The sequence below is a fragment of the Pogoniulus pusillus genome, chromosome 21 (assembly GCF_015220805.1).
Source record: "Pogoniulus pusillus isolate bPogPus1 chromosome 21, bPogPus1.pri, whole genome shotgun sequence".
Classification (NCBI taxonomy): Eukaryota; Metazoa; Chordata; class Aves; order Piciformes; family Lybiidae; genus Pogoniulus; species Pogoniulus pusillus.
This window is the reverse complement of record NC_087284.1, coordinates 12,657,496-12,682,757: the sequence shown is the minus strand read 5'-3', so window position 1 is coordinate 12,682,757 and position 25,262 is coordinate 12,657,496. Positions and strand designations below refer to the sequence as shown.

The 25,262-nt window shown below is 46.4% G+C and overlaps 1 protein-coding gene across 11 annotated transcripts in view; it reads right to left on the bottom strand.

Annotated features, from left to right (window-relative positions):
- Positions 1–2,294: 2,294 nt before the first annotated feature.
- ATXN1 (ataxin 1) overlaps positions 2,295–25,262 on the bottom strand; it is a 234,074-nt gene continuing 211,106 nt past the window's right edge. For all 11 annotated transcript variants that reach the window (XM_064160978.1, XM_064160979.1, XM_064160980.1 and 8 more), the window contains 2 exons: positions 16,292–18,332; positions 2,295–8,572 (listed from right to left, as the gene is read on the bottom strand). In XM_064160978.1, coding sequence (XP_064017048.1) covers positions 8,042–8,572; positions 16,292–18,172 — 2,412 coding nt within the window. In that variant the 5' untranslated portion in view covers positions 18,173–18,332 and the 3' untranslated portion in view covers positions 2,295–8,041. The remainder of the gene's footprint in view (positions 8,573–16,291; positions 18,333–25,262) is intronic.

The window sequence follows — 25,262 nt, the reverse complement described above, 5'->3', positions numbered from 1 at the left end:
TTTCTTTAAAACAATTTTGTTCAAATTTTGAATCAAACATTGTTTTATTATAATAATGAAATAATTTCTACCTAGAAAACCTGCAAGCACCATCAAAGAAAGGGACCATAAAATTCAATAAACAGACGCGAGTGTATCCTACAAATAGACACACCACCATTAGAAAATAGAATATGAATTCTTCCATTTTTTTTAATATTTGTTTTAAAAAAGCTAGTGCAAGTACAATATTTTACACTGGAATTACAGAGAGTATGCACGCATATGGAAAAAAGTTCTCCTGTCACAATAAAAGCTCTTAACTATGTCTGTATGCACTTAAAATCTTCTCCTCTTTTCAATAAGGTGCAAAACGTTATTCCCTCCCTAGTTCTCCTTTGTACTGGCCATGTCAGCTCAATTTCTCCCCAACGCAAAGCTGCAATATCCCTTTTACTGGGCCTACACTAGGAACTGCAACTGGAAGTGTGATTTGCAACAACCCTCATCAGTAATACCAAACGATTTAGAAAACAGAAACACAAACTTCTGCTGTAGAATGGCTAAATCTTACCCTGGCATGGCCTGACGCCTCTGCCGGCTGCTGGGAGCAGTGACATAGCTAGTACAAAATGATTTTCAGTAGCTCACCCAAACTGAAAAAGGTTGGGAAATCCCCCTCCCCCCTTTTGTAACACTGTGAAAAGGACAGTGTTTAACAAGTTAATATATTACTTAAAAAAAAAAAAAAGAAGGGAAAATAAAAACGAAAGAGCAAATACATATATTAGTGAGTTTCAACGTTAGCTGACTGTCATGAAGAGCTGCATCTATGCCTTAAAAGATGAGGAACTTTGCTAAGAGGCCAGTCTGATGGTCAGGCAAGAAGACACAGACCAAGCCACCTTCAGCTGCCCCTGGCCCATTTTTACCCTCTCTGCTACACAGATCCAAACCTAACTGACTTGGACAGGAGTTCTGCAGAGCATGTTTAAAGAGAGAGTGCGTGAGTCCTGGATTTTTAGAGTGAACACCAGGGCATGATCCCCTGGCTGGCTGGTGTAAAGGTGCAGCCAAGCACTGCCCAGGGAGCCAGCAGAGGATCTGGGCCCTGAAGTTCTGCTCATCAGCAGTGCCATAGTACAGCAATGACAGCTTCAGTGAGTGACTTAACGCTCGCTGCAAACACTTCCAATGCATACCTACTGCAAGGGAAAGGGTACAGGAGCTCTGACTGCTCAAAACAGAAATGAATAAAAAAGATACAACCTTGGATGAAGCCTCCGTAAAATCTTCAGTGGAAGACTTGAGTCCTTTCAGCTAATGACAAGAAAAAAAACTACAGAAACCTTAGAGCCTGTTATTGTATAAATACTACCGTTGGCTGAATGCACTTCACTGTAACACATCTGGGGCTGATTTTTGGAGTGCCCGGGGGTCACTTGGAAAGGGCAAGTGTTTCTGCCCTGTCTGCCAGTGGGAGCTGAAGCCTGGGTTACCTCTTGGAGGGGTGGGGGAGTGGGTGTGTGGAAGCAGCCCAAAACCTCACCTGTTCCACCCTGCCATCAGCTCCCAGCTGACCAGCTCAATCTTTGGACAGGAAAAGGACCCTCTCCTCAGAAACGGCTTCATGATCCTCTCCTCTTGGCTTCTGAAAAACACCAGTCTCACCGTCAGTCTAGACCACAACTGGAAACTTGCTCTGTGTGACTAACATGAGAGCAGAGCAGGGGGAGAAGGGCAGTGACAGTTGCTGGAAGGCCAGACTGCCTTGAGTATCACTCTTGCTGCTAACACTGGGCTAGGATCCCTTGTTAAAAGCACTTCTTGCTCAGGGTTATACTCTTTGGGTTTTGTCTGGAACAGGAAGTGCTGAAAACACATGGAACAGCATCCCAGAGAGAAGAAAAAATGGGACCAAAAGATTTCAGGCAGAAACAAAGCATGTCATGTTCAGCTGGCAACGGCTCTCCACTCCAGGGCTGTTGCCAGCCCTGGCCCTGGCAGGGCCCTGATACCAGGGTCAGGCTGACCCTGCTGGTGCAGGGCATGGACGAGGCCTCCCTCAAAACCAGCCATGCCCTGTGGGCTACCCAGGGCTCCCTCGGTGCAGGCAGGAGAGACTTAAAGCCAAAATACAGGTGAAGAGTGAGACTCTTGTTTCGCACAGTAGCCACTCTTTGAAGTGCCAAGTAGCTGCACTCGAGAATTGCTGCTCCAAGGTGTATTTTTCAGCACAGGAATAAACAGTGTGAAGCATGACTCCATTCCCTGGAAACGGGACCCATGTAATACGAACAGAAAATTAAGCACAGTTGTTCTTTAAGAGCCTTTTAAGTAGTAATTCTTCCTGGCCAAAGCCAATACAAATCAGATCATCTAGACATGACATTTTCTATATACAAAAAACATGTAACTTTCAACCTTTCTCTGCTTTTGTATTTAAAAACTTTTTTTTTTACAAACAAGGTATGAAACTCACTGTTCAAACAGAGCCATCTCTTTTTCAAACACTGAATGAATCATTCCAACATTCATTTTTCTTTTGTGCAATTGTTTAAAACATTACCTGTACTCCTCAATGTGAGTGCTTCAAAAGAAGTTTCTATTTTAATAAGCTTCTCAAATTAGGTTTACATCAAAAATATTCCCACAAGGTATAGTGCTACAAGAAAAGATCCTATCAGTAAAGGTAACACATCCGAAGCGAGGTTGTCTATGTAAAAGAAAGTGAACTCTGGAGTAGAGGTGTGCAATGCGTTTGGAATTTCCCTATGGACACAAAGCAAGGCTGTCCTCAGGACAGGGAACCCAAGCAGACGTGTAGGCATATGCATTAAAAGAACTCCACACATACTTATTTGTGTGCAAACAGACACTTCTGTCTGGGGGGGAGGGGGTGTGCACAAACACTTATCTGCATCAACAAATCCTCATTTTGCTAGTTATTCCCAGATTTGGAGGGTGGGAGGGTTGGATAAAGCCGAGGAAAGGAAATAGGTGGTGTGTTCATCCTCCTTGCTTTTCACACCAGCACAGGCCAGAGCACGCTCTGTTACCTGTGATGATGGGGAGGGGAGAAATGGAAATTACTGGTTCGAGTGCCTGTCCCATTTGTCTGTTGTCCAGTTCCTGGGACAGCAGAACTGTTTCAACACACCAAATCCCTCCTGCCCACCTGGGTCTTTCACCCTGGTAAACCTGGATGAATTCCAAGATTTTTCCAACCACCTGTTTAAGGCCAGGATTTGGCCCTGGCTGAACCAAGCTTCAATTTTGCAAAGATTTCTACATGTGCTTGACAGGAAGCTCCTGGGCAGCCTTTGCTGGCCAGTCTGGACCTCCCAAAAGCACATGTGTAAGTGTTTGCAGAACTGGGTCCCAGGACGCATACAGAGCACTGTGCCAAGAGACCCCCTCTTTGAAATTAACACTGTTAGTGTTTAAAATTACTGAGGATTTGCTCTCCTTGATAAAGGGTTTTTTCTTTTTTTAAGCAGTTGTAAGTATTAACAGAATTTCACTGTTTCTTCTTTACTATTGGCAACACACTTGAAAAGTAAAATAAATCTCTGCAGAATGATTTTTCATGATAACCAACAGCTACAGTTCACACTGAGCCTGCTGCTTTTGTATTGCAATCTAAGTGAGATCTACAAAGTTCAAACTATGAGATGCAGGAAATCCAAACTTGTCTGTAACATTGTACATCCCTACTCCGGAGCAGTAAAAGTGCTGCTTCTGGTCACATCAGTGTACCACACATATGCCAGCCCCATCCCTGAGTAAAAGGTGTGAAAGGTTTCTAAATGTTCCTTGATTTAAGGGAAATGAGAGTAGTGATGTCACTTCCCCACGGTGAGAAAATGACAGAAACAACTGATCAAACAAAGTGACAGCAGGACAAAGGAATTAAAAGGAAATCAAAAAAGGAACGTGTGTTCCCCTCCTTCCTCCCGAGGTCTGCATCTTCGAGGGAAAGCGAGCCCGAGGGCAGCGAATGAAATGGTAAAGTAGGTCAACAGCGACTCCGATTTGGGTCTGGACCAGAGGACTGAAGGTAAGTGACATCAAACTCAAATTCCCCATGATGTGGCCCAAACAAACGGAAACAATGCCTAAGTTAAACACTCTTAAGGAACAGTCATTTAATATATATAGATCTATAGATAGATTAGATAGATAGATAGACAGAGAGCTATTTTTTAGAAATACCTATAAAGAGGTTCGTATTTTCCTTTGCCCTGACTAATTGCTTGGTGATTGTATGCATTTCGTTGTAAACTAAACAGGCCTGCTACAAAAAGAAAGGAAGAAATAAACACAAAAAAGGACCAAAAGAAAAGGAAAACGACTGTCAGTCACTATTGCAAAGTGGATGCCATGCGGCAGCAGTGGCTCAATCTCCTCCTTCGGCTTCACCTCAGCATTTATGCCTGCAAGTGGCGTTTTTGCACGCGCCTGGGAATGGATGGGAATTTCCAGGTGCGGGGATTTGCTGCAAGGGATGCTCGGGCCAGGGGAAGAGGCAAAGCTCCCATTTGCAAAGGACTTGGTCCCAGAGGGGACTTTTCTTTCCCTGGTGGGAGTCAGGTCTCCTCTGTGTGCCATCCGGGCAGAGGGTGCCCCTCAGCCGCACAGCCAAGGGCCACTCTCCACCTGGAGGACATGCAGGAAATAACATGTCTTTTTAGTTTTGTATTTTTGCCTTTATTTGGTTTCTGGATCTTTTTAAACAGAAAAGGGGTTTTGTTTCCTGGGGTGAGGGATGCTTGACCCTTAAATAATATGCTCCATTTTTATTTTATTTTGGCAGGGAGGAGGATAGAGAGGGAATTAATAACAGAATGGGGGGAGGGGAGGATAAGTAGAAACAAGGAAATAAAAAAAAATATAAGCCAACGTGGAAAATCAGAAGAGGGAGTGAGATCTAGCTAACACCACACGGGTGAGTCTAAGTTGGCACATAAAGTATTGCACGTCCTACAAAAGCCAAAGCATGGAAAGGGAAAACTGTTTGGAAAGAACCAGTTATTTCAGAATTCCTCGGTCTGAAATATCAGCACAGAACTAATACATTCCTATTGCTCCAAATGGTTTTGTGTTTTTTTAATGTACTATTCTTCTTCTTTTTTAGTGTTAGTTGAAGAGATCCAGTCAGTTCAATAGCCCCTGCTTCCTTATGAACCACAAATGTGTATGCGCATGGTTCTACTTGAGATTTGTGGTTTTATTCCGAGTACACATGAAGTATGGAAATAGTGGTATGACTGTGAACCAAAATCTCTAATTCTTTCTATTCCTTTACCACCAAAGCTTAAAACAGGAAACAAAAAACAAAACAATACATTGCAAGTGCCCTGAGCAGAGTATATGGAAGATTAAGCAACTTCTCTGAGCAGAAATATTAACAAATAAGCACTAACTAAGCAGTGTGACTGTGAGAAGAAACCCACTCAGCTATTTGGTAGCCTGCCGAGAGGTTAATAAAATTCAAGGAAATTCAAGAAAAGTTTCAAGCTATTTTAAACGTATTTCAACTTTTTGGTGCACCCCAGAATATGGTATAAAAACAATTAGTTCTGGTGTGAGCTAAATTTCAAGTAACAAATAACAGAGTCGAAGCTGGGGTTCGGGGTTAACATTTCTCCTCTTAAATAAAAGCACTGTTATTTTAGGGGAGAGGGAAAACAAGACTTTCAGATAAATTTGTTCACCTTAGGTCACTGCGTTTTGCCGACAAACTTACTTCCTTCTCTCCCTATTAGCACAGCTTCTTCAAAACTACCTGAAGGATGCGAACTCGCCAACCGAAACTGCAACAGGAACGCTTGCTCACGTAGGGCCCGAGTGCAATCCCACTGAAATCAAGGGGTCTCTCTAGTGGCAGCAACAGGCTTTAGCGCTCAGCCCCCAAGTGCTTCACACTCGCACTTCCCCGAGGCTCGTGCGGGAGGCTGGGTGCACAGCACCTCCAAGAATCCAGCCCTACCTGGGGAAAGAAAAGACTGAACGGCATGAATTCCCCCCCGCCCCCCTCCCTCCCCCAGTCTTGATTGGTTTGTACCAAACTCTCGAAAACTCGCCTTTCCAATGGAAAACAATGCAATTAAAATAACAAACAATAACAATAAAATAACAACAGGTTTGTTTTCAAAACAAACAAACACCTTGCTTACATACAGAAATGTTTCTTGTGGAAAATTCTCTCAGCAAGTCTGAAGAAAAATTCTCAGAGCTGTCCCAGTAGGACCTGGTTCTGTGTGGCAGATATGGTAGAAAGACCAAAAATGAACTTGAAAAGGAACATAACCCTATGAAATGGCCTAGAGCATAGGCAGGTTAGTGAGTAATTGCTACATTTGTTTATGCTCTTTCAGACCCCCCCCAACCCACAACATTATTAGGTAAAAACTGCAGGAATACCACACAAATGATAAACTCAAGATGTGCAAATTGCAAGATTCTTTAAAGTCCATCTTTTTCAAAAACACTGGACAATGATTTTTTTTTTCCTCTCTCCTTTTTCCTTTCTCTCCTTTTTAAATTATTATCTGTCAGCTCGCATATGCCTTTAACTCTTTCTCAAGCATTAAAGTTTAAAAAGTGCCTCCTATTAAGTAGTCCTTTGTGGACAATGACTGTCACATACTAGTTCAATAATTCACATTCATCCCTTTGAAACCACGGTAAAACTTTCAGCATCTTGCCTGTGAGAAAACTCTACATAGTTGCATGTAGTTACAGTGTTGAAGAGATTTGTTTGTTGTTTGTTGTTGTTGCTTTCCGAGCAGATTAAAGTGAGATACAGTACGTACTGAGTGTTAGACCAGGATGCTCAGCAATCAAGTGTGAACAGCATTTTAAGTGCTTAAAGACATTCTAGGTTCATCTTCAACAGCGGATTCCTGTGTCACACCAAGATTTGAAAAAAGTGGCACCAGTTGTCCATAATCATGAACTGAAAACAGTACTAAAGATTTGCAACCTAACTGCAAACGAAGGATGCCCGTGATCTCAAAGGGGCAGTATGCGTCTACCTTGTGGAAGCAGATGTCAATGGCGTAACCCGGTCGCTTTGTCTAACACTGCACAGAAACGGGAGTGAGCCTGAGCCGGGCGCAGCCGGGGAGCCGGAGGCCTCCTGGCGCGCACTCACGCACACTCGGGACACATGCGCACACACACCCACCCACCCGCCCGCCCCACCGCCACGAAGCAAAACCTTGCAGGGTGACCGGTGCACAGCCTGTACAGCCTCCCCGTCTGCTGACTCCAAGCAATGGAACTGCACTAGCAAGCTGAAAGGAAATGTTGGTGTGGCAGTTGCTTTAGGAATAAAAATCAGTGCAGTCAGACCCCATGGGGGGAAAAATATATATATACATATACACACACACAAATATATATATATATATATATATATAGTCTAGAGCCTTGAGTAAGAGTTGGCTTCTTGTTGAGAACGTCAGAGACTGTCTGATCCTTTTCAGTAACACCCACGGGTTGTTTCCTCAGCGTCCACCTGGGGTGAGGAAACCTCTTCACCAGCCTGCCACAGAGCCGCAGCCCCTCCTTGGGAGGGAGGGACACACACACACACACGCACACACACACACGCTCCACGCGTGACATACACCACTGCTACAGTTCCCTTCTCCTCACCTCCCCCCAGAAAACTAGAATAGGAACCAAAACAATAAAACGAAACGAAACAAAACAAAAATGACAACAGAAAGAAAACAAAATCACAGCTGGACCCTGTCCTACACGAGGTGTTAGCAAACAGGAGCCATGACAACACATTCATTTCCACTAAGGGTATGTGAAGCAGATACTGCCCCTTCCGTAGCTCTCAATAAACCTAGTCACTGACAAACACTTGTGGAAAAACATATGCACCAGTCTCCTGCATAATACCAGCTGCAACTATAACAACAAGGTTATAACATAAACCTAAAGTAAGATGATAACATGTAAATACTGGGTTATTTAGTCTACAGTACAGTAATCTGGATAAAAATGACAAGGGATAGCCTAATTTCCTTTCCCCAAACAGCTTTTACTTTCCTACGTTGGATCGACCTTCAATGCAAATCTTAACCTCCTGAGGAATAAAAGAAGGCTTGGGAAGAGTCAAAGGTGGTTCCTCTTCTGATTTCTCTAGTTTTCGTGATTCAGGGGCTGACCACCTCCTCTTCCTCGTTGCCTGGGGCTTGCTGGGTTCTATTTTGGTGAGCAAAGGTGCTGCAGGCAATCCTATTTTGTCCGGAAACTTCAGTTCACCGTTCTCAGCTAACATCTGTGTGCTTCCCTGATTAATCCCGTTTTCCTGCTCTGCATACCTGTGTCTACTTCCAGCTAGACTGTCATTCTTTGAATGCTTCAGCAAGATACTAGCTGAGTCCATGGGCTGGCCCTTTTTAATAGAGCCGTTCTTCAGGTTCTTGAGTGTGAGCGATATGCAGACGTCCCCCACTGAGAGTTTGGAGCATGGCAAATCAAAGAGCTGGCTGGTTCTCTCGGGGCAGCAGGATGACCAGCCTTGTCCAAATACAAAAAAAGGGTATTCTACCAAGACCTCCACGCTCACCTGCAGAAGAACGGGAGACAACAGAGAGAGACACAGGGGGAGAGAGGGAAGAGCGTGAGATCACCCTTGTGCCCTCACGTACCTGCACGGCAGGCGACTCTTGCTGCAGAGAGAGGAATAAAGCTGAAATGGCAAAGGTACTGCTCAGCTTCCACAAAATCAGTAACACTGACCACCAAACTGCATGCCTGTCCTTGTCACACAGCTGTTAATGGTTTCTCTGAGAGGTGCTCAACATTTCTTGGCACAGGACTTCTGTGGGAATCAAGCTTTACCTTTATCCAGTCGCCCAGAGAGATGTAAAAGGCAAAAGGGCTTTGGCATCTGACAAACACCATCCACTTGTGGTACGTAGAGCCTGTCATTCACGTCTGAAGACACTTTCCACCCAGAGGATGGCACAACAAAAGCTCTCAGTTCTGACGCGATTTCCTAAATGTCACTGTCACCTCTGCCAGAAGCAGCATGTACTTACCAGTGTGACACTGCTGAAGACATGCTGACTTCCAGGGGAAGGGCATGAGCATGCAGAGTTGTAGCCCCAACTGCAGTCAGTGTGAACCTGCCTTTCCCCAGCAGTCCTACTGCCAGTCCAGTTTTTTTTCTTCTCATGTCTCCTCTCCCACTCTGTAGCCGAGTTCTCATCCTGTGCTCCCTTAGAGGATCTCTTCTCTTCCTTCTGCAGTTCCTGCACTGGGTCTCCTTTTCTGCACCATGTCCCTTTTATGCCATCACTTCACTCACTGTAAAACCACGTCTAGTTATGAATCCTATCTAACCATCTTACAAGGAGCTCCCATGGCCAGAAGTAAGGACTATATAGTACTTTAAGGCTTACTGGAATATTCTAGTAAGAGAAATTGGTACTTTTCTGAAAGTTCAGTGCAGAATCTGAATGAGCAAGGCATTGGTTGTAAAAGAATAATAAAGTCTGTATCATTCATTGGTTTGCTAAGAGGTATAAAAAGCCAACATATGAACAATTCTTTTTTCTTGGCTCTTGGGCACTGGATCTGTTCACTTTCCCTTCACTTCTCTCTCTAATCTCATCCACTGACATTGGCTGACCAGATAACACGAGCTTTGCTGGTTGTTTTCTGTCTGGGGAGACAGAGGGTGGTGTTGGCCCCTTCTGGGCTTTCTTTGTCCAGGGGGGAGGAAGACTGGATTCCTGTATTATTTCTAAATTGTATATAATTGCAAATATGTGTAAAATATATTGTGTATATATGCTTGTAAATTTAACTTTGCTGTAAAATAGAGCTTTATTTTACTTCCCAGCCTTCTGAGCTGGTCTGGTAAATTTTAACTGGGGGGGGGCACCACAGACTAGCAACAGGTGCCCACTGCTCCTTGACCTGGTGAATGCAAAGACCTTGCATTTGGGACCTTGAGGTCCCAACACGATAAAGCACCTAAACACTCACTTATCTCTGCATGTGTCAGCAGTCAAGTGCTCACTGCACAGTGCTGTGTCTGCAGGCTCCAACACTTGCTGTAGGCTCATGTGATTCACAACCCATGAGGTCAAGCCTGCCCTCCCCTGCCCCACACACCATATCAAGGGTAGGATATTCTATTACTTCTAAATTTGTCATGTGTTTTTAACTTGGTGTGTATAATAGCAGTGAGATGTACAGCTCTAAGAAGGTGGCTTATGCTGAAGTCAGATAACCATTGCTCTGCTCCCAGGGTTCCTTGAGTCTTCTGGAGCTTGTCTCAGGCACGGAGGGCAGGACCCTGCTCTGCTGGTGTAAGTCCTATTTGGTAGGTGCTAAAGGGCAGGAGAACATTTGAATACACGTGCTCATCTCACTTCTGAGCCATTCAGCAGGCACGGAGCATACCAGCTGCCTGGGGAGCCCTCCTTTTCCAGGAACACTGACTCGCTTAAAAGGATCAGCACAGCAGGCTTGTGAAACCACCGCTCGCCCTTGGGAGCAACACTGTCACGCAGAGCACGGCTTTGTATTGTTACAATTTCAGCATTAAGGAATAGAAGCACATTGCACTCCAGTGTTCAAACACCTCTGTTCATGATACTGTGAGCCTTGGGATGAAGTTGCACAGTGTGCCTCACAAAAGCGATTGGACTCAATGACAGCACAGCACTTAGCAGCCCTGCTGTTTCCCTTACCCTTTAGAGGCACCTTCCTTGCAAGCAAGGCCCAAGGTAGCTCCTCTTGTGCCCTAGCAGCTCCACATCCCTTTGGGGCAGGAAGTCTTGATCAGTGATATCCCACAGCTCAGATACAGAGTCTCCAGAAGAGAAAACCAAAGATTCCCATCAGATGCTGACCGTGCTTCTGACTGGTTAAGCCCATGCCATATAGCAGCAGTCAACTGCAGGCTATGAGGCAGTTGAATCTGATGGGAAAAAGCACCTTATAAAGTCTGTAAATATATGTTATATATGTGGGGCAGTGGACTAGATGATCTCTAAAAGTCCCTTCCAACCCAAACACTCTGCGATTTTATTCTGCCACTCTACCTGCCCAACTTATTCAGTCATGGTGCAAGGAATTTTTAAAGGAGCAGTTCAGAGGGACAAGATAACCCCACTGCTCTCTCCTTTATATTGCTGTCTCACCCCACCCCTTCAGAATTCCTCCCTTCCAAATTTCTCCCTTCCAAATTCATTCCTTCCCTCTCCTTCCTTCCCTCTCTCTTCTCCCCTTGCTTCTTTTTTTTCCTGCCTTTTTCTTCTTTCCATCCGTGTCAAAAGCTATTTGCATCTCTGAGAATCATATACACCTTGTGTGTATCATCCTCACCAACACACAAGTTCCTCTTAATGTGAAAATGCTTCCACCACATATTACACCTCTTTTTTTTTCCAGTGTGGCATCCAAAACACCTGCCTCACTTGTCTGTCACTGAAATAAATCCCATGCTGGTGCTGGTGGCCATGAGTAACATAATAAAGATGGTGAAATGCATGAATTTCCATGATCCTATCAGAGCATGCATATACAACTACGGATTTGAAATGGGTTTCATCACAGATTACCAAGCCCTGTTTCAGCTAGATTCACTGCTGGATTCAGCTAACTTGGGATTCAGCGTAACCATTCTCTGGAAGAAGGGAAGGCATGCCATTCAGAGGGACCTGGAGAGGTGGGACCAAGCCAACCTCTTGAAGTTCAACAAGACCAAGTGCAAGGTCCTGCATCTGGGTTGGGCCAATCCCAGCCACCAATACAGGCTGGGCAGTGACTGGTTTGAAAGCAGCCCTGGAGAAAAGGACTTGGGGGTGCTGGTGGATGAGAAGCTCAACATGGGTCGCCAGTGTGCACTTGCAGCCCAGAAAGCCAAATGTATCCCAGGCTACATCAAGAGAAGCATGGCCAGCAGGTCGAGAGAGGTGATTTTCCCCCTCTACTCCACTCTGGGGAGACTCTACCTGGAGTACTGTGTCCAGTTCTGGAGCCTCTATTACAGGAAAGACACAGATGTGCTGGAACATGTCTAGAGAAGGGCCACGAGGATGATCAGAGGGCAGGAGCACCTTTCCTATGGAGGTAGGCTGAGAGAGTTGGGGGTATTCAGTCTGGAGAAGAGAAGGCTTCAAGGAGACCTTATTATGGCCTTCCAGTATCGTAAAGGGGCCTACAGGAAAGCTGGTGGGGTTAGATAGGACTAGGGGAAATGAAGCAAAACTAGCAGTAGGTAGATTCAGACTGGATGTTAGGAAGAAGTTCTTCACCATGAGGGTGGTGAGAACCTGGAACAGGTTGCCCACAGAGGTGGTGGAACGCCATCCCTGGAAGTTTTGAAGGCCAGGCTGCATGGGGCTCTGAGCAACTTGATCTAGTGTGAGGTGGGGTAGCAACTAGATGATCCTTGAGGTCCCTTTCAGCCCGGACAATTCTATGATTCTAAGTCAAAGAACCCTTAAGTGTGAAAGCTCAGTAAAGAAACACCTGTTGATGACTTTTCCTGACCGCTGCATTAAACCACTAAGAAATTATTTTTAAAAGCACCCTTCCTCAGTAGCCTGCCACGTTTACTGTAGGAGAAAAAGAAACGTGGGACTTAATCTCCAAAGACAAAGCAAGAAACCAAAATGCTGGTCCCTCTCCAAGCACACAGAGGCTCTATGGCAAGCTACATTTCTATTTACGTTTTTTAAGAGTGGTTGGTGAAAACACCCAAATCTCTTCAGTGCAGGCCCCTGAGTATCTGCAGTTTTCTATAACCCTTTATAATTTTATTCCTCAGCCAAATTCCACATGTAAGGTGGGCAGTTTCAGTTATTTCACTGAAGAGCATGTATCTTCAGGTGGGTTAGTTTCCCCTTAGGTTCCCATACCAGGAAAACGGTTGAATTTTGCCAGGTGATTGGAAGACAGGGAAATAAGGGAGAATGATCTGTTCCTCCCTCAGTGCTGTGCTGGGGAAGGGCAGCCATGGGCTTGCAGTGGTAAAGATAAAACAGCAGCTGCATGGTACCTCTCTGTTTACATTATAGTTGTGCAAATGCCTGGCTAAAAGTAGTCCTCTACCTCTGTCCCTCAGCTGGTGAGAAAATGAGCTCACATTAGCAGAGGCTGAAAACGCAAATTCATCGATATTACAACGACCTACCAGAAATCCCTGGGAGGAACATGCAAGTGAGCCAAAGCTAATGATAACAATGCTATTTTTGTATGGCACTTACTCTCTACAACTCACTCTCCCTTGATAATAGCGCTTGAAAAGCTCCCTGCTTCTACAAGCGTGCACGTAACTTAACTGTAACAAAATACGCTGCGAAGCTACACGAAACATGCAGATATGTCCCCACTGTACGCCAAAGTGCAGAATATATTTGAGAGCAGCAGCACCACAGCGCCTCTGCTCAAAGCAGCACAGCTAAACACTCCTGTCTCAAGGAGAAATCTAAGCCCTCTTCACACAGACCATTTCCTAACGAGTCATGACTGCCGCATGCCTGCTAACAAAACCAAATGCTTTTCTACAGCCACATCGGGCTGAGGTTGAGGTCACAGAGACTCAAACGCATATAAACCTCTCTCTCTCTCTCTCTCTCTCTCTCAGATGAGGCAAGGGAAAACCGGCAGAGCTGCCCCTGCTAAGCAGGGACACAGCTGATCCGGGAAGAGGCCCAAGTTCTGGAATCTGCAGGAAACCTAAATTAAACCCTTGTTTCTAATCATATCTCTACGTGACTCGTCCTCCATTCTGGAAGCATCCCCGGTGGGAAACACAGCTGGGGAGTATTTTGGCTGCAATGATGTCAGCCTGCTCCTGATAGGCTTCTCCGTAAGGCGACACTTTGCTGGGTGAGATCCAGCGTGGCCCTGGATTTTTATAGCCTCAGACTCGGCTTTCTTTCCACCAGAGGATGGCACTCCACCCCATGCAAACCCGGCACTACAACACATCGCCTGAACTGACAGATCTGCGAATAAGATGCGACACAAATGCTACCTGCTGGTTTGTACCTCTTCTGCTGGTGCACAAACCAGTGGCCTGGCTGCAGGGAGAGAAAGGAGAGCAAGATAAAAATTGCAGATGGGAGATTGCTGCTTTTGAAATACTGTTATTCAAGGCACCAGGGCAAATTATACTAACTGCACCTGATCCAATCCTCTAATTACAAGACCTGAAATACGCCAAAATACAGCTGAAGGGGAGGGAAAAAATGCCTTCCTTAATACCAAAGTCACCAGAGGCCCACCTTCTATCAGCTGTGAGGATGCACGCACAGACACGAGCAAAGCCACACACTGGATCTGCACATTTGACATGAGAAAGGAGGTCATAAGTAGCCATTTATCACCTATGTGTAACCCAGGAGGGGCTGCCTACAGACTGCTGCGATTGTAATAAACGTTTTTGTGTAATCTGCTCCTCAGCAGCGCTGATGTTGGTCTTCTACAAACTGTCAGTCTGAGGTGCTTCACTACATTAGTCCATGTCCTGCTCCTCCCTCTTCTCTGGTTCTCCAGTGCCGAGGGCTGCAGATGCTGCAGGTCGCAGCACTCAAACCAACAAGATAACTTAAAATTAGTACCTGTAATCTAAAATGTACATCTTCTTTGCTCTAGTGTAAAACTGCTGCCCCTTGTCCTATCACCACATGCCCTGCTCAGCTACCCTGTAGGTCTCCCCAGAGCCTTCTCTTCTCCAGACTTAGTAGACCAAACTCCCTCAGCCTGTCCTTGTAGGAGAGGTGCAACAGACCTCTAATCATCTTTGTGGTCCTCCTCCAGACCCTTTCCAACAGATCCACATCTTTCTTGTGTTGGTTTCAGAGCTGGATGCAGTACTCCAAGTGGGGTCTCAACAAGAGTGGAGTAGAGGGGGAAAATCACTTCCCTTGACTTGCTAGCCACACATCTTTTAATGCAGCCCAGGACACAGTTGGCTTTTTGGTCTGCCAGCACACGTTGCGGGCCTATGTTGAGCATCTCATCAGTTAGCACCCCAAAGGCCTTCTCTGCAGGGATGATCTCAATCCATTCATCACTCAGCCTATATTTGTACTTAGGATTATCCCAACCAGGTGCAGGACCTTGCACTTGGCCTTGTTGAACTTCATGGAGTTGGCATAGCCAATCTCTGAAGGTCCCTGTGGAAGACCTCTAATCCTGACCTGTAAGCTCTTAAGGCAGTTTCTCATCGTTCCCCTGATGAAGTACAGTGGATTTCATCTGGCCATTGACACAGAAGGTGACACCTCCTCTTTTCCCCTGCCTGCCTTTCCTGAAGAGCTTGTATTCATCCATTCACATGCCCCAGTCATAGGACGCGGCCCACCACACCTCAGTGACGCAGATGTCAGAGCCCTGTAGATGTGCACGTCTCAGACTCCTCCTGTTTGTTTCCCATGCTACATACATTAGTACAGAGGCATTTAAGTTGTGTCCCTGTTAAAATTGACTTACTGGCTCAAATTTCATTCTCATGCACTTCAAGTCATCTGCTGCTGGTCTGTGATCCTTCTCCAGAGCCACGGCATCAGTTACTGGCATTGACCTCAGAGCGGTAGCAACTCTAGTTTAAAGCTCTCCTTACTAAATAATAAAGATAAGACTTCGTGATCAATACAGACTCATTCTCAGACTAAAAATAACTTTGGAAAGTTACAAGTTTTCTTCCTACACTGCAAACCAAAGAGAAACAAAGGTCAGAAGCACAGCCTGCCCAGCCACCTAGATGGCTTTTCTCTCCAAACTTCCCTTTAACACACAGCTTATACAAGCTGTGTAGTGTTTAAACCACCTGCAACCAAGAACTTGGTAAAACTCTGTCATGTGTCTCAGTACCTTACGTGCACCTGGCAGCTCCAAGTTTTCAAGCCGTGGAAATTCACTGCCTTGTGCTGTACCTATCTCTTAAGGTAGGATTTGAACTGAATCCCATCTGAGCTTTCTGGCGTGGAAGGCAAAAATCACCTATCAAAACGCAAACTATATCCCCTTGTACTGCTTGCACCATTTTACATTTTAATCCAAACCCATGAAGACTGTGTACTTCCTCCTTAGGGTTTTCTAGTTTGCCTTCAAGACACTACTCTTATCGTCAGCGTGACCCTCATGGCTGCCCCCAGCACAGTAAGTGGACCTGACTTTGTCTCATAGAAGGATGTGAATGATGAACTGACCCTGTATGGATCCAAAGTGACTGAGAAGTGCTGAGGGAAGTAGCACCTGTGGGGCCATAGCATGCAGCCCAGCCCAACCCCCTCAACCCACCATGCACTGCCATTACCTGTGCTCGATGCTCTCCAACTGCAAACTGTATGACAGCAATGCCTGGGCTATGGCTGACTTCAATCCTCTCCACAGTGCTGGAGTCTATTTTCAGGTCGTTGCTGATTTCTGCACTCTGTATGAAGTCTTCTGTTTTCAAGTCCTCTACTTTTTTCAACTCCCCATTGGCCAGCTGAATGATTGACCCCTTCATGAAGTAAGGGGGCAACGTGGGAGGAGCGGCAGCAGGGGAAGCGATGGACTGCACCACAGGCAGGTGGATCTGTGCCTGCACCATGGTGGCCTGGTAGGCAGGCTGAGTAGTGAGGGGCTCTGCACTGAAGTTCTCACTCTTAGGGACGGTGGTGGTGATGAACGTGTGAGGCACTGCTGCAAACTGAGGAGACGAAGTGACAATTGCAGGTGTGACTGCCGACGGCTCAACATCTGCACTGCCAACTGGTATCAGCAGGGACTGGGTGCCAGGGATCACCAGGTGTTGTGGCAGGCTGCCAGGGTACCCAATGGCTTGCTGCTGACTGCTCAGGTAACCAATCACCGGTGGCTGGGTCCCGGCATAGAAGGCTGTTGCTGGCAGCCCAACGGGGAGTTGCTCAGAGCCGCTGTGGGTGGTCTGAATGACAGTGTGAGGGGACAGCGTGGCCACTGCCTTCACCGCCTCGTGGCCCAGAGCCTGCTGTGGAGACAAGGCGTAGGACCGGTGTGCTGGCTTACCCAAGTGCAAGCTTCCCTTGTCATTGAGCACTGTAGGAGAGGTGTCACGGTTAGTGGCCTGCTGCACTTCCATGTCTGCCGTGGGTGTGTTGCTGTTGGGGACCACCATGACAGAGGCTCGTACACCTGAGGAATCCCGCGCACTGTACTCAATAGGGCTTGAGTGGACCACCAGGTGCCTGGTCTCGTAATGGTGGGGAGCTGGTTTATTGCCTGCTTTTACTAGACCTATGTCAGCAGAGGGCGAAATGCCATACCTCCGGCTCTTCTCTATCTCACCGTTCAGTACCTCCTTGGCCTGCATCGCTTGCAGCCGGCTGCTCTCAGGCTTCTTGGGGGCATCCCTGGTGATGAAGTGGCCTCCCGAGTCAGTGTACTGCACCACCACTTGGGAGGAAGGACCGAGGGTGAGAGTGTGTGGGATCACTGTCTGATGGGGGTGCAGGGGGACTGGGATGGTTGGAGGAGAGACGTTTCTGACAGTACTCTGAGAAGAGCTGGAAATATGGACGTACTGGTTCTGTTGGGTAGGTGGAGGAGACCCGGCGGCAATCAGTCCAGGCGTCCTGACCAAGTGTGGCTCAACTTTGTGTCCCTGCTGGCTTAAGCCGCTCATGCTGGCCAGCAAAGTGGAATACGCCTCCAGCTGGGAGCGCTGGGATGGAGTGGTCGCAACAGCTGTGGCTGCTGCCACAGTGCCAGTCGCAGAATTGGCTGTTGGGGAAATCAGCTGTGAGGGGATGAATCCGGTGTATGATCCACTGTACTGGGGCCCAACGAACTGGAAGGTATGTGGCAGGTGTGTGTACTGCACAGGGGAAATGGGAGCCCCTGACTGGGAGAGGGCAGGTGAGTACACTGTGGGAAGAGTGGTGGAGGCTGGAACAGACCTTGGTGCGCTTGGCGGGGAATAGTCCAGCCCTGCAGATAGCGACTTGTGCAAACCCTGCTGCAAGCCCACCTCCACCGATGACATGCCCCCTGGCCGGTGCCGGCCCCCCAGGCCACCCTGGCTGCCAGGTGTGTTGGGGAGCCATGCTAGGTTATCTGCTCGGTGGTTTTCGTTTGGCAGGACTGGCTTCACCTCTGAAGGCAGGCTAGTGGCAGGGATTTCTCGCTTCTTAGGTGGCAAGCATTCATTGCTCCGCTCTTGGTTGGATTTCATCTTTTGCCGTCCCCTCTCCACTGTGCTTGCTTCACTGGCTGGCTGGCTCTGATTTCAGTCTGATAAATGGAAAGTCACATTTGATTTCTGCAAAGGATCCAGTGACTTCATGAGGAATCATCTCCCCGTGAACACGATTTTCCAACAGTTCTTCTGGATTCTGCAACGAGAGGATGGGCAAGGGAAGAGGGAGTCACACAATCAGTTCTGAGAAACGAGAACAAGCAAGCAGACACCCCAAAACAACAAGTGAGCCATAGAAAAAACCCTGGTAAAAAACCACAACCAGCCAGCCATTGCTGCGCTCATCTCAAGGAGCAGCTGACAGCTGCACTGCGAACAGCAGCAAAAAACCTGGGCACATCTGCTAAGACATCATGAAAACAATTAAAACTGAAGGAAGATTGGAAACTATCTGGCCATAACTTATCACATTTAGCAGCAGTCACTTATTTCCTGGGGCTCACTTTCTCCCTCCTCTAAGAATATCCTTCATGTCTCTAAGGTTCCTGGTTCACTCTTTTAGCCTCTCCTTCTCCTGCAACGATGACACTGCCCTCACTTTAAAAAATGGCAGGGAGTCCCAGAGACCATATAGGCACCAAATATTTATGTTAGCAACAAGCGGCCGTAAGTGCTGCGGATGAAGACAAATGGGTCACTCCTGAACCCTTGACCTCCAAAGTCACCCACAGGGTGACTTGATGTCACACCACACTGTGCTGTGGAGTCACAGCAGCTGCTGCTGTCCCTCGTCCCTGCTATGCCTGCCCTGGCTTCTTACAGGCACACGTGCCCTTCATTTACCAGTCTGGCAATGAATCTTGTCCATGCGATCTTTTTACAGCAGCAACCTAGAGCCAGAGATGGCTCTGAACCAAGTCTTCTATGTCTGGGTTTTTCTCCCCAGTGCTTTGAAATCCAGGTGCCTGGGCAGCATTCTGCACTGGGAGATGCCCACCACCACCCACAGTTATGCCAGAGCCTGGCACCAGCACCACCTCCAATTCGTTCAGGATCTGATCCCCTTGTTTCTTAGCTACTGCCAGACTACAGAGGCTGCAGTTATGGCACTTGCAGCCATGGCCACACGTCCAAACCCTGTGCAAATTTAGCCCTGGGGATGCCTTGCTAGGACTGCTTGGAAAAGTCTGGTTGAGTATCCTGATCCAAACGAGGACCCCCCACTACTTCAAAAGCTCATGATTTTACTTCAGGTAGTTTTGCTGCTGGAGCAAAATAGTTAAGATTTTGTGCTCTGCATCACTTAATTTGTTGACTTCAGACACCCAAAGGCAACACAGTCCACAGAGCCTTCCTAATTCTTTCATTATCTGCTGAGGAAAACAGCATAACTAAATCCCATCTTGCTCTGAATCAAAAAGCAAATGGAGCTGATAGTCTCCCCATACTTTCCTCAAACCTACCTTGCCTTGTCCCATAACAAGCTTTATGGTGAGTGAAAGTCATCTCTAACCCCTACCCAGCCACTGCTTGCCATCTCCATTTCTGGCTGTTCTGAAAGACAGGCAAGACTGGGTGCTGAAAAACTGTGCACCTCACACAATCAGCATCCAAAAAACAAAAGTATGCATTATATGACAGAAAAATGGAGAGAGAAAGAATTAAGAGTGGTTGTGGAAGAAGATGGAAATAGGATATAGCCCACTTTAAAGTGAATGCTGAGCAGCATAATGATAGTTATCTTACAGCAAGTAATATTCCTTTGGGAGGCTTCTTCCCCTGCTGCCTTGCTTCTAATGAACAATAAGCCTGATGTTTTTATGTGTATGCAGTACTTTGAAGACATACTAGACTGAGATTAAACCTATCTTTAAGAGCTCTCTTTACATTTATGGTCCTCCAAGCTGCTGTAAGCCTGCAGGAAAAGTCAAAATCTTCTAATGGTTTGATACAATCAGTCTTAGATATTGACAAACAGTAACGAAAACACCAATAGCCACAGAGCCGTGGGGTGATAAACCACTAACATTTCAGGGTGCATTCCCTAGCTTTGAGGTGAAAGGGAGGATGAAAGGACTCAGGGTAGCCTCAAAAAACCAAGAGCCAGTGAATGCCTTAAGCATGGTGGCTCTGGGACAGCAGCACCACTACGCTGGCCTGCCTTGACCCACTGGTACTGTCAGATGAGGGCAGCCAGGAGAATGAGTCCTTGTCACATCAGCATGGGTCTTCCCCCTTCTCCCAGCAGTTGCTCAGTGTGTCTTGGTAACAGCTAAAATTATTATATTACACATGCCTTACAGATTTTTATTTTTAAGTCTGACTAAAAATAAACTCACCAGGCTCACATTTGCACAGTCATCCTTGGTTAACTTTAGCTCTCCGTAGCCCTCTGCCCTGGACAGATGGCTTTGGCAGGTAAGTCAGCAGCTCCCAGTGGCTGCTCAGTGACACCGTGGTAAGGTGCCCTTGATGTGGGGCACGTGTCACACTCCCCTTGCCACAGGGCTGGGCTCAGATCGTGCTTCTGTCTTTTATGGAGATAGATGTGAGCTGCAAACCCAGCCTTTAAATATGTTCTTAAGGGGAAAAGTTGGGAGCAGAAGGTTGGCCTCTTCGCGTGCAACCATGCAGGGAGCTCTTACATGGGACCAAACAGGACAATCCTCTTTCCTCTTTTGCTGTGATGGATAAATCAGGCTCCCCAAAAACAGTGGCTTCAAAAGCCTCAGGCATTGGGCTTCAGCTTCTCTGCCTTAAAAGTACTACTATGAAGCTCTATGAAACCTGGTGAAGTTTCACATTGCAGAGGCTGAAGCAAATGTTTTGTTCTGCTTAACAGTGTTGAACCGCTGAGTTCTGGGCAGCCGCCAAAGTCAAAGCCAGCATCCTTCAAAAATTCCAAACACTAAATCTTTTGGGTTTTGAGGTTCTTTTGTGTGTAAATCTTTCATATGGCTGACTTCAGCATCAGTGGTAACAAAAGAGCTACCCAAAATCTCCTGGCAAGCACCAGAGAAATGAACAAGCCTAGCAGAGACAAGGGATGAGACAGCTATAGAGTGGTGAAGACTGCCCCACTTTTTTCACAGTGAGACTTTGAACTCTAACAGGCACAGCACTGGATTTGAAAACATGCAAATGAGAAACACAAACCAGCCTACTTCTGCTTCAAGACTTAAAAGTAAAACGGTAAGTTTTCAGCATAATTCAAGTTGGAGCAACAGTAAAGATAAGACAGGACTGATTTTTTGAGGGAACCAGTGAAAAGGAGACAACCCAAACAAAGAGTCTCAAAAGCAAGAGGTACAAAACCTGGTTAAACCGTTCCCTGATGGCTGTCCTTAGAAAGACAAATGTCTTGCCTTCTGTGGTGTGCCACAGGGTTTATTTGCATGCTTTTATTCCCCCCAAACATATTTTTCTGACTCTCAAGATTTAATTTCTGTTTACCTTCAGAAATGCCAATCATGATTTTTGAGATATGCAAATGAGCAGTAAAGACTAGGTGATTTTTTTGCTACTGCTTTGCACATCTGTGTGTCACACAAGTGTGTGTGTGCATGCATGCCTCTGTAATTATGGCTAGGAAGGTAAAGGGGACAAAGAGATCAGGGACAGCAGCTGGACTTTGGTATCTCTGGCAGCGAGTACACATGGAACATTGCTGAAGTGTCTGGACAGCCAGTGTCCACTGGCAGCCTGCCCACACTCAAATTCCTGGAAAGGCTTAAGGCAGAAAAATAATTGCTTGGAGGAGTCACCATCTGGGCTTGCTCTGATCCCAAAGGAATTGCTCACTGGAGCTCAGGAAGTGCATTTTTCATGCAAAACTTCAGCATCTCTCTGCAAGGCATTTTAAAACTATGTCTCCCAAACCAGTACCTTTCTATTTATTTAATCTAATAAATCTAAAACTCATGAGAGGATACTATGTGACAGCTTCAGGGGCCAACCTCCATTATTTATCCGGCGCTCACTGCAGCCAAGGCGAAACCAGCCATACAAGGCTCCAAAAACATCATAATCATATGCTGCATCCTGCCCCCCAGGACTGAGTCTTAGGGTGCAGAGAAGTTGAGGCCAGATTCACAAATGACAGCAGCACCTGGCTATGCAAACAGTGGGGCTTTCACTGCCGTCAGAAATTAGGCAATTCTGCAGTTCCATGGTGTAGCTATTGCCACTTTTAGGTTAAAACACCTTCAAAAATTTGTCTCCTCATCCTCCCTCCCCAACCTTTCTGCAGTTGCTAACATGCATGTGCCACCTCCTCATTTGCTTTACTATGCAGAGCAGTCACCTAAGAGGGGCAGCCATCAGCCTCCAGCTTGAGGGATATTCAATTTAAACCAGACACTGCCAAAAGGCTCCTTTGATCCCACACCCAAGTAACACATAGACTAACATGACTTTCCAACTTTCATCTTCCAGCTGCAGATATGACCAGTACATTCTCAGATCTACCCATGCTATATATATATATATATAAAGTCTGAGACAAGGCTTGCTGTGTCTGGGGTGTTACCAAGCAGAACCCGCATCATAGTCCATCTCATCACTACAGAATGAGTGGGTAATTTCAGCAGCACAGGGAATCAGTGGGAAGGAAAGGCATTTAGTCCCACCTCTCCCCTCCAAGGCAGCTGGCATCTTGCAGGATCAGATTCAGAAAGATTAAAAGACAGGCACACCACAGAGGGCTCTGCAGCTGCATTCTGGTTCTCAGATGTATATGCCAGCTTTTCCCCCCCTCCCCACTCTACACCCTGTCTGCTGCCAGCTACATATTCATAGTTGTAACTGCTACAGATTTTATTAGCCTTGCCATGTGCAGCTCAGTACATGCCAACAATAGCTATAGGAGTTTATTGTCCAATCCAACCAAATTCACAGCTTTCTGGCAGATTTCCCAGAAGGGCCAACTGCAGAGATCCATTACTAATACACATGAAAACCTCTAACAGAATTTGAAATTGTCCTCTCAGAATGAAAGGGTTCCTGATCAATACCACATCTGCAAGACAGACTGTCCACTGCAGTATTAGCTCTTACTATACTCTGGGAACCTGCCACAGTGAAGTGCTACAGGTCTCTGCAGAGTGCGCAGCTATTCTTCATCTCCCTCCTCTCCCTGGTCAAATTAGTGATATGAGCAAAGCTCAGTGAGCTCATTGCTGGATTTAAGATGCCCAAAAGCTTGATGTTCCCATGAAATTTTATGATGCACACATGTATGTTCCAGCCTTGAGAGAGGAAGATTTAGGAAGAAAAAGCAGCATAAAAGACACTTCCCAAAGGACAGGCAAGATGATGGGGGTTCTAAGACAGTTATTCACTTGATGACATTTATAAATGCATGTGGAAACAGATAATCATCCATTCCTGCTACTTACCTCCTGAATTTTGAGGATAAGAGGAGACCTGCACGTTCCAAGCAGGGCACATTGCTCCTGTAGTCCTGTTTTACTACAGTTACACTACAGTTACGTATACACAGTTATTTTGTGCAGTGGGTGCTGGTGAGCTGTACAGAAACAACAACTTCTCACAGTGCTAATATCAGATTTGGTTTCAGTTAGGCTAATTGCTGAATTAATCAAGACTGAGAAGTAACTTCCAGAAGTTTGCCATCACTTTATCTGTGTGCTGCCAGCTGATTCTGCAACAGAAAAGATGCCAGCATTTTCAGTGTCTCATGCCATGCTCTGGACATGTGGCACATCTTGCTGCACACATGTATAGCAATGCAGCTACACACATGTCCTGCAAGAGTGCAGGCATCATGGGTGAGCCACGTAGATTCTCAGACATCTAGCAATTTATTCTATGTCTTTTCAACAATGTGGTGGTTAGCAAGGGTGATCCCTCCTTTTCCAGCATGCTTTGCAGCGAGGTGGTACCACAGAGCACAGCACAAGATGCCAGGTAGGCAGCCAGGCAGGAAGCAATGATGCACTTGCTCTGAGAGCCACCAGCTGACCCAGTGGAAGGACTAACATTGAGGGCTGCACATGTTGGCTGGCTCTCCTCCCTTCCAGCCCACCCTGTAGGCAGCACCTTTGATCCCTGGCATAGAAACTCCCTGTCTCACAGTGCCAAACCCAGGCCTCGCTTCTTGCTCCTGAAACAGATTTTTAAAAGACTTCTTAAAATTATAACTATGGAAGTTATTATTTTTTTAATTTTTCCTTTTATCTCAGCCTGTGAGGCCTTTCAGGCTCAAGGTCTCCAGCTTTTCCCTGCAGCCCACAAGGCTAGAGGCTTAATATTTTAGATAAAAGTGGAATTTGCCATCTTATCATTTGGCATCAGGAAGCTAAATTTTGTGAAACTGCATCAGGTAGTGATAAAAATGTAAGAGCTGCTGATGTTAATAACACTAAAACTTCTCTGAGGGTGAAGTGCTGGGCTCCAGAGCTCTCTGCACCTATGGAGGAAAGAGGAAAGGGATTCATCTGCTATGTGTCTCAGCCCTGAAGCAAAGCTGTGTGACTGTGCACAACTTGATGCTTTCCCTCGCTGTTGCATGGTAGAAAGTGCACCTCAGTTGACCCTATGAGAAGCACCTCTATCTGCAGCCACAAAGTAAAGAGCTGGGGCAACTTGGGCCTGGGGTTTCAGTGCAGGCTGATTGTGGACCGCAGGCACAGCTGCACTGGTATGACACTAGGGCACATTCTAGCAGTATGAAATTTTACCACCACACCATGCTGAAGCTTTTAAAACCTAATAAAGGTCTGCCAAATGCCTCTAAAGCCCCATGCCCAAAGGCTTGGAGGTGGCTGTTCCAGGAGCATCACAACCAACTTGGATAGGCAGCATCCCCCTTCACACACAGTCAGTGCTCTTTGGTGGCAACACAGATGACACACATTGAAAATGCTCCTTTAACCCTGCCAACAGCAGGCTGGAAAGGTGGAGCCCTCCTACGTAGCTCTGCAAGGGGCTAGATGCAGCATCTAACCTTTTATCTCCTGTACCACACCAACTGCTGCCAGCACAGCAGGTTCACAGGACTAGCTTGTCTCATGCTGCACAGCGACATCCTTTACTCTGACACCCATCCCCTAGAGGCACTTCTGCAGCTTGAAAGAGTGAAGAGAGTTCATTTATAAACAAGTAC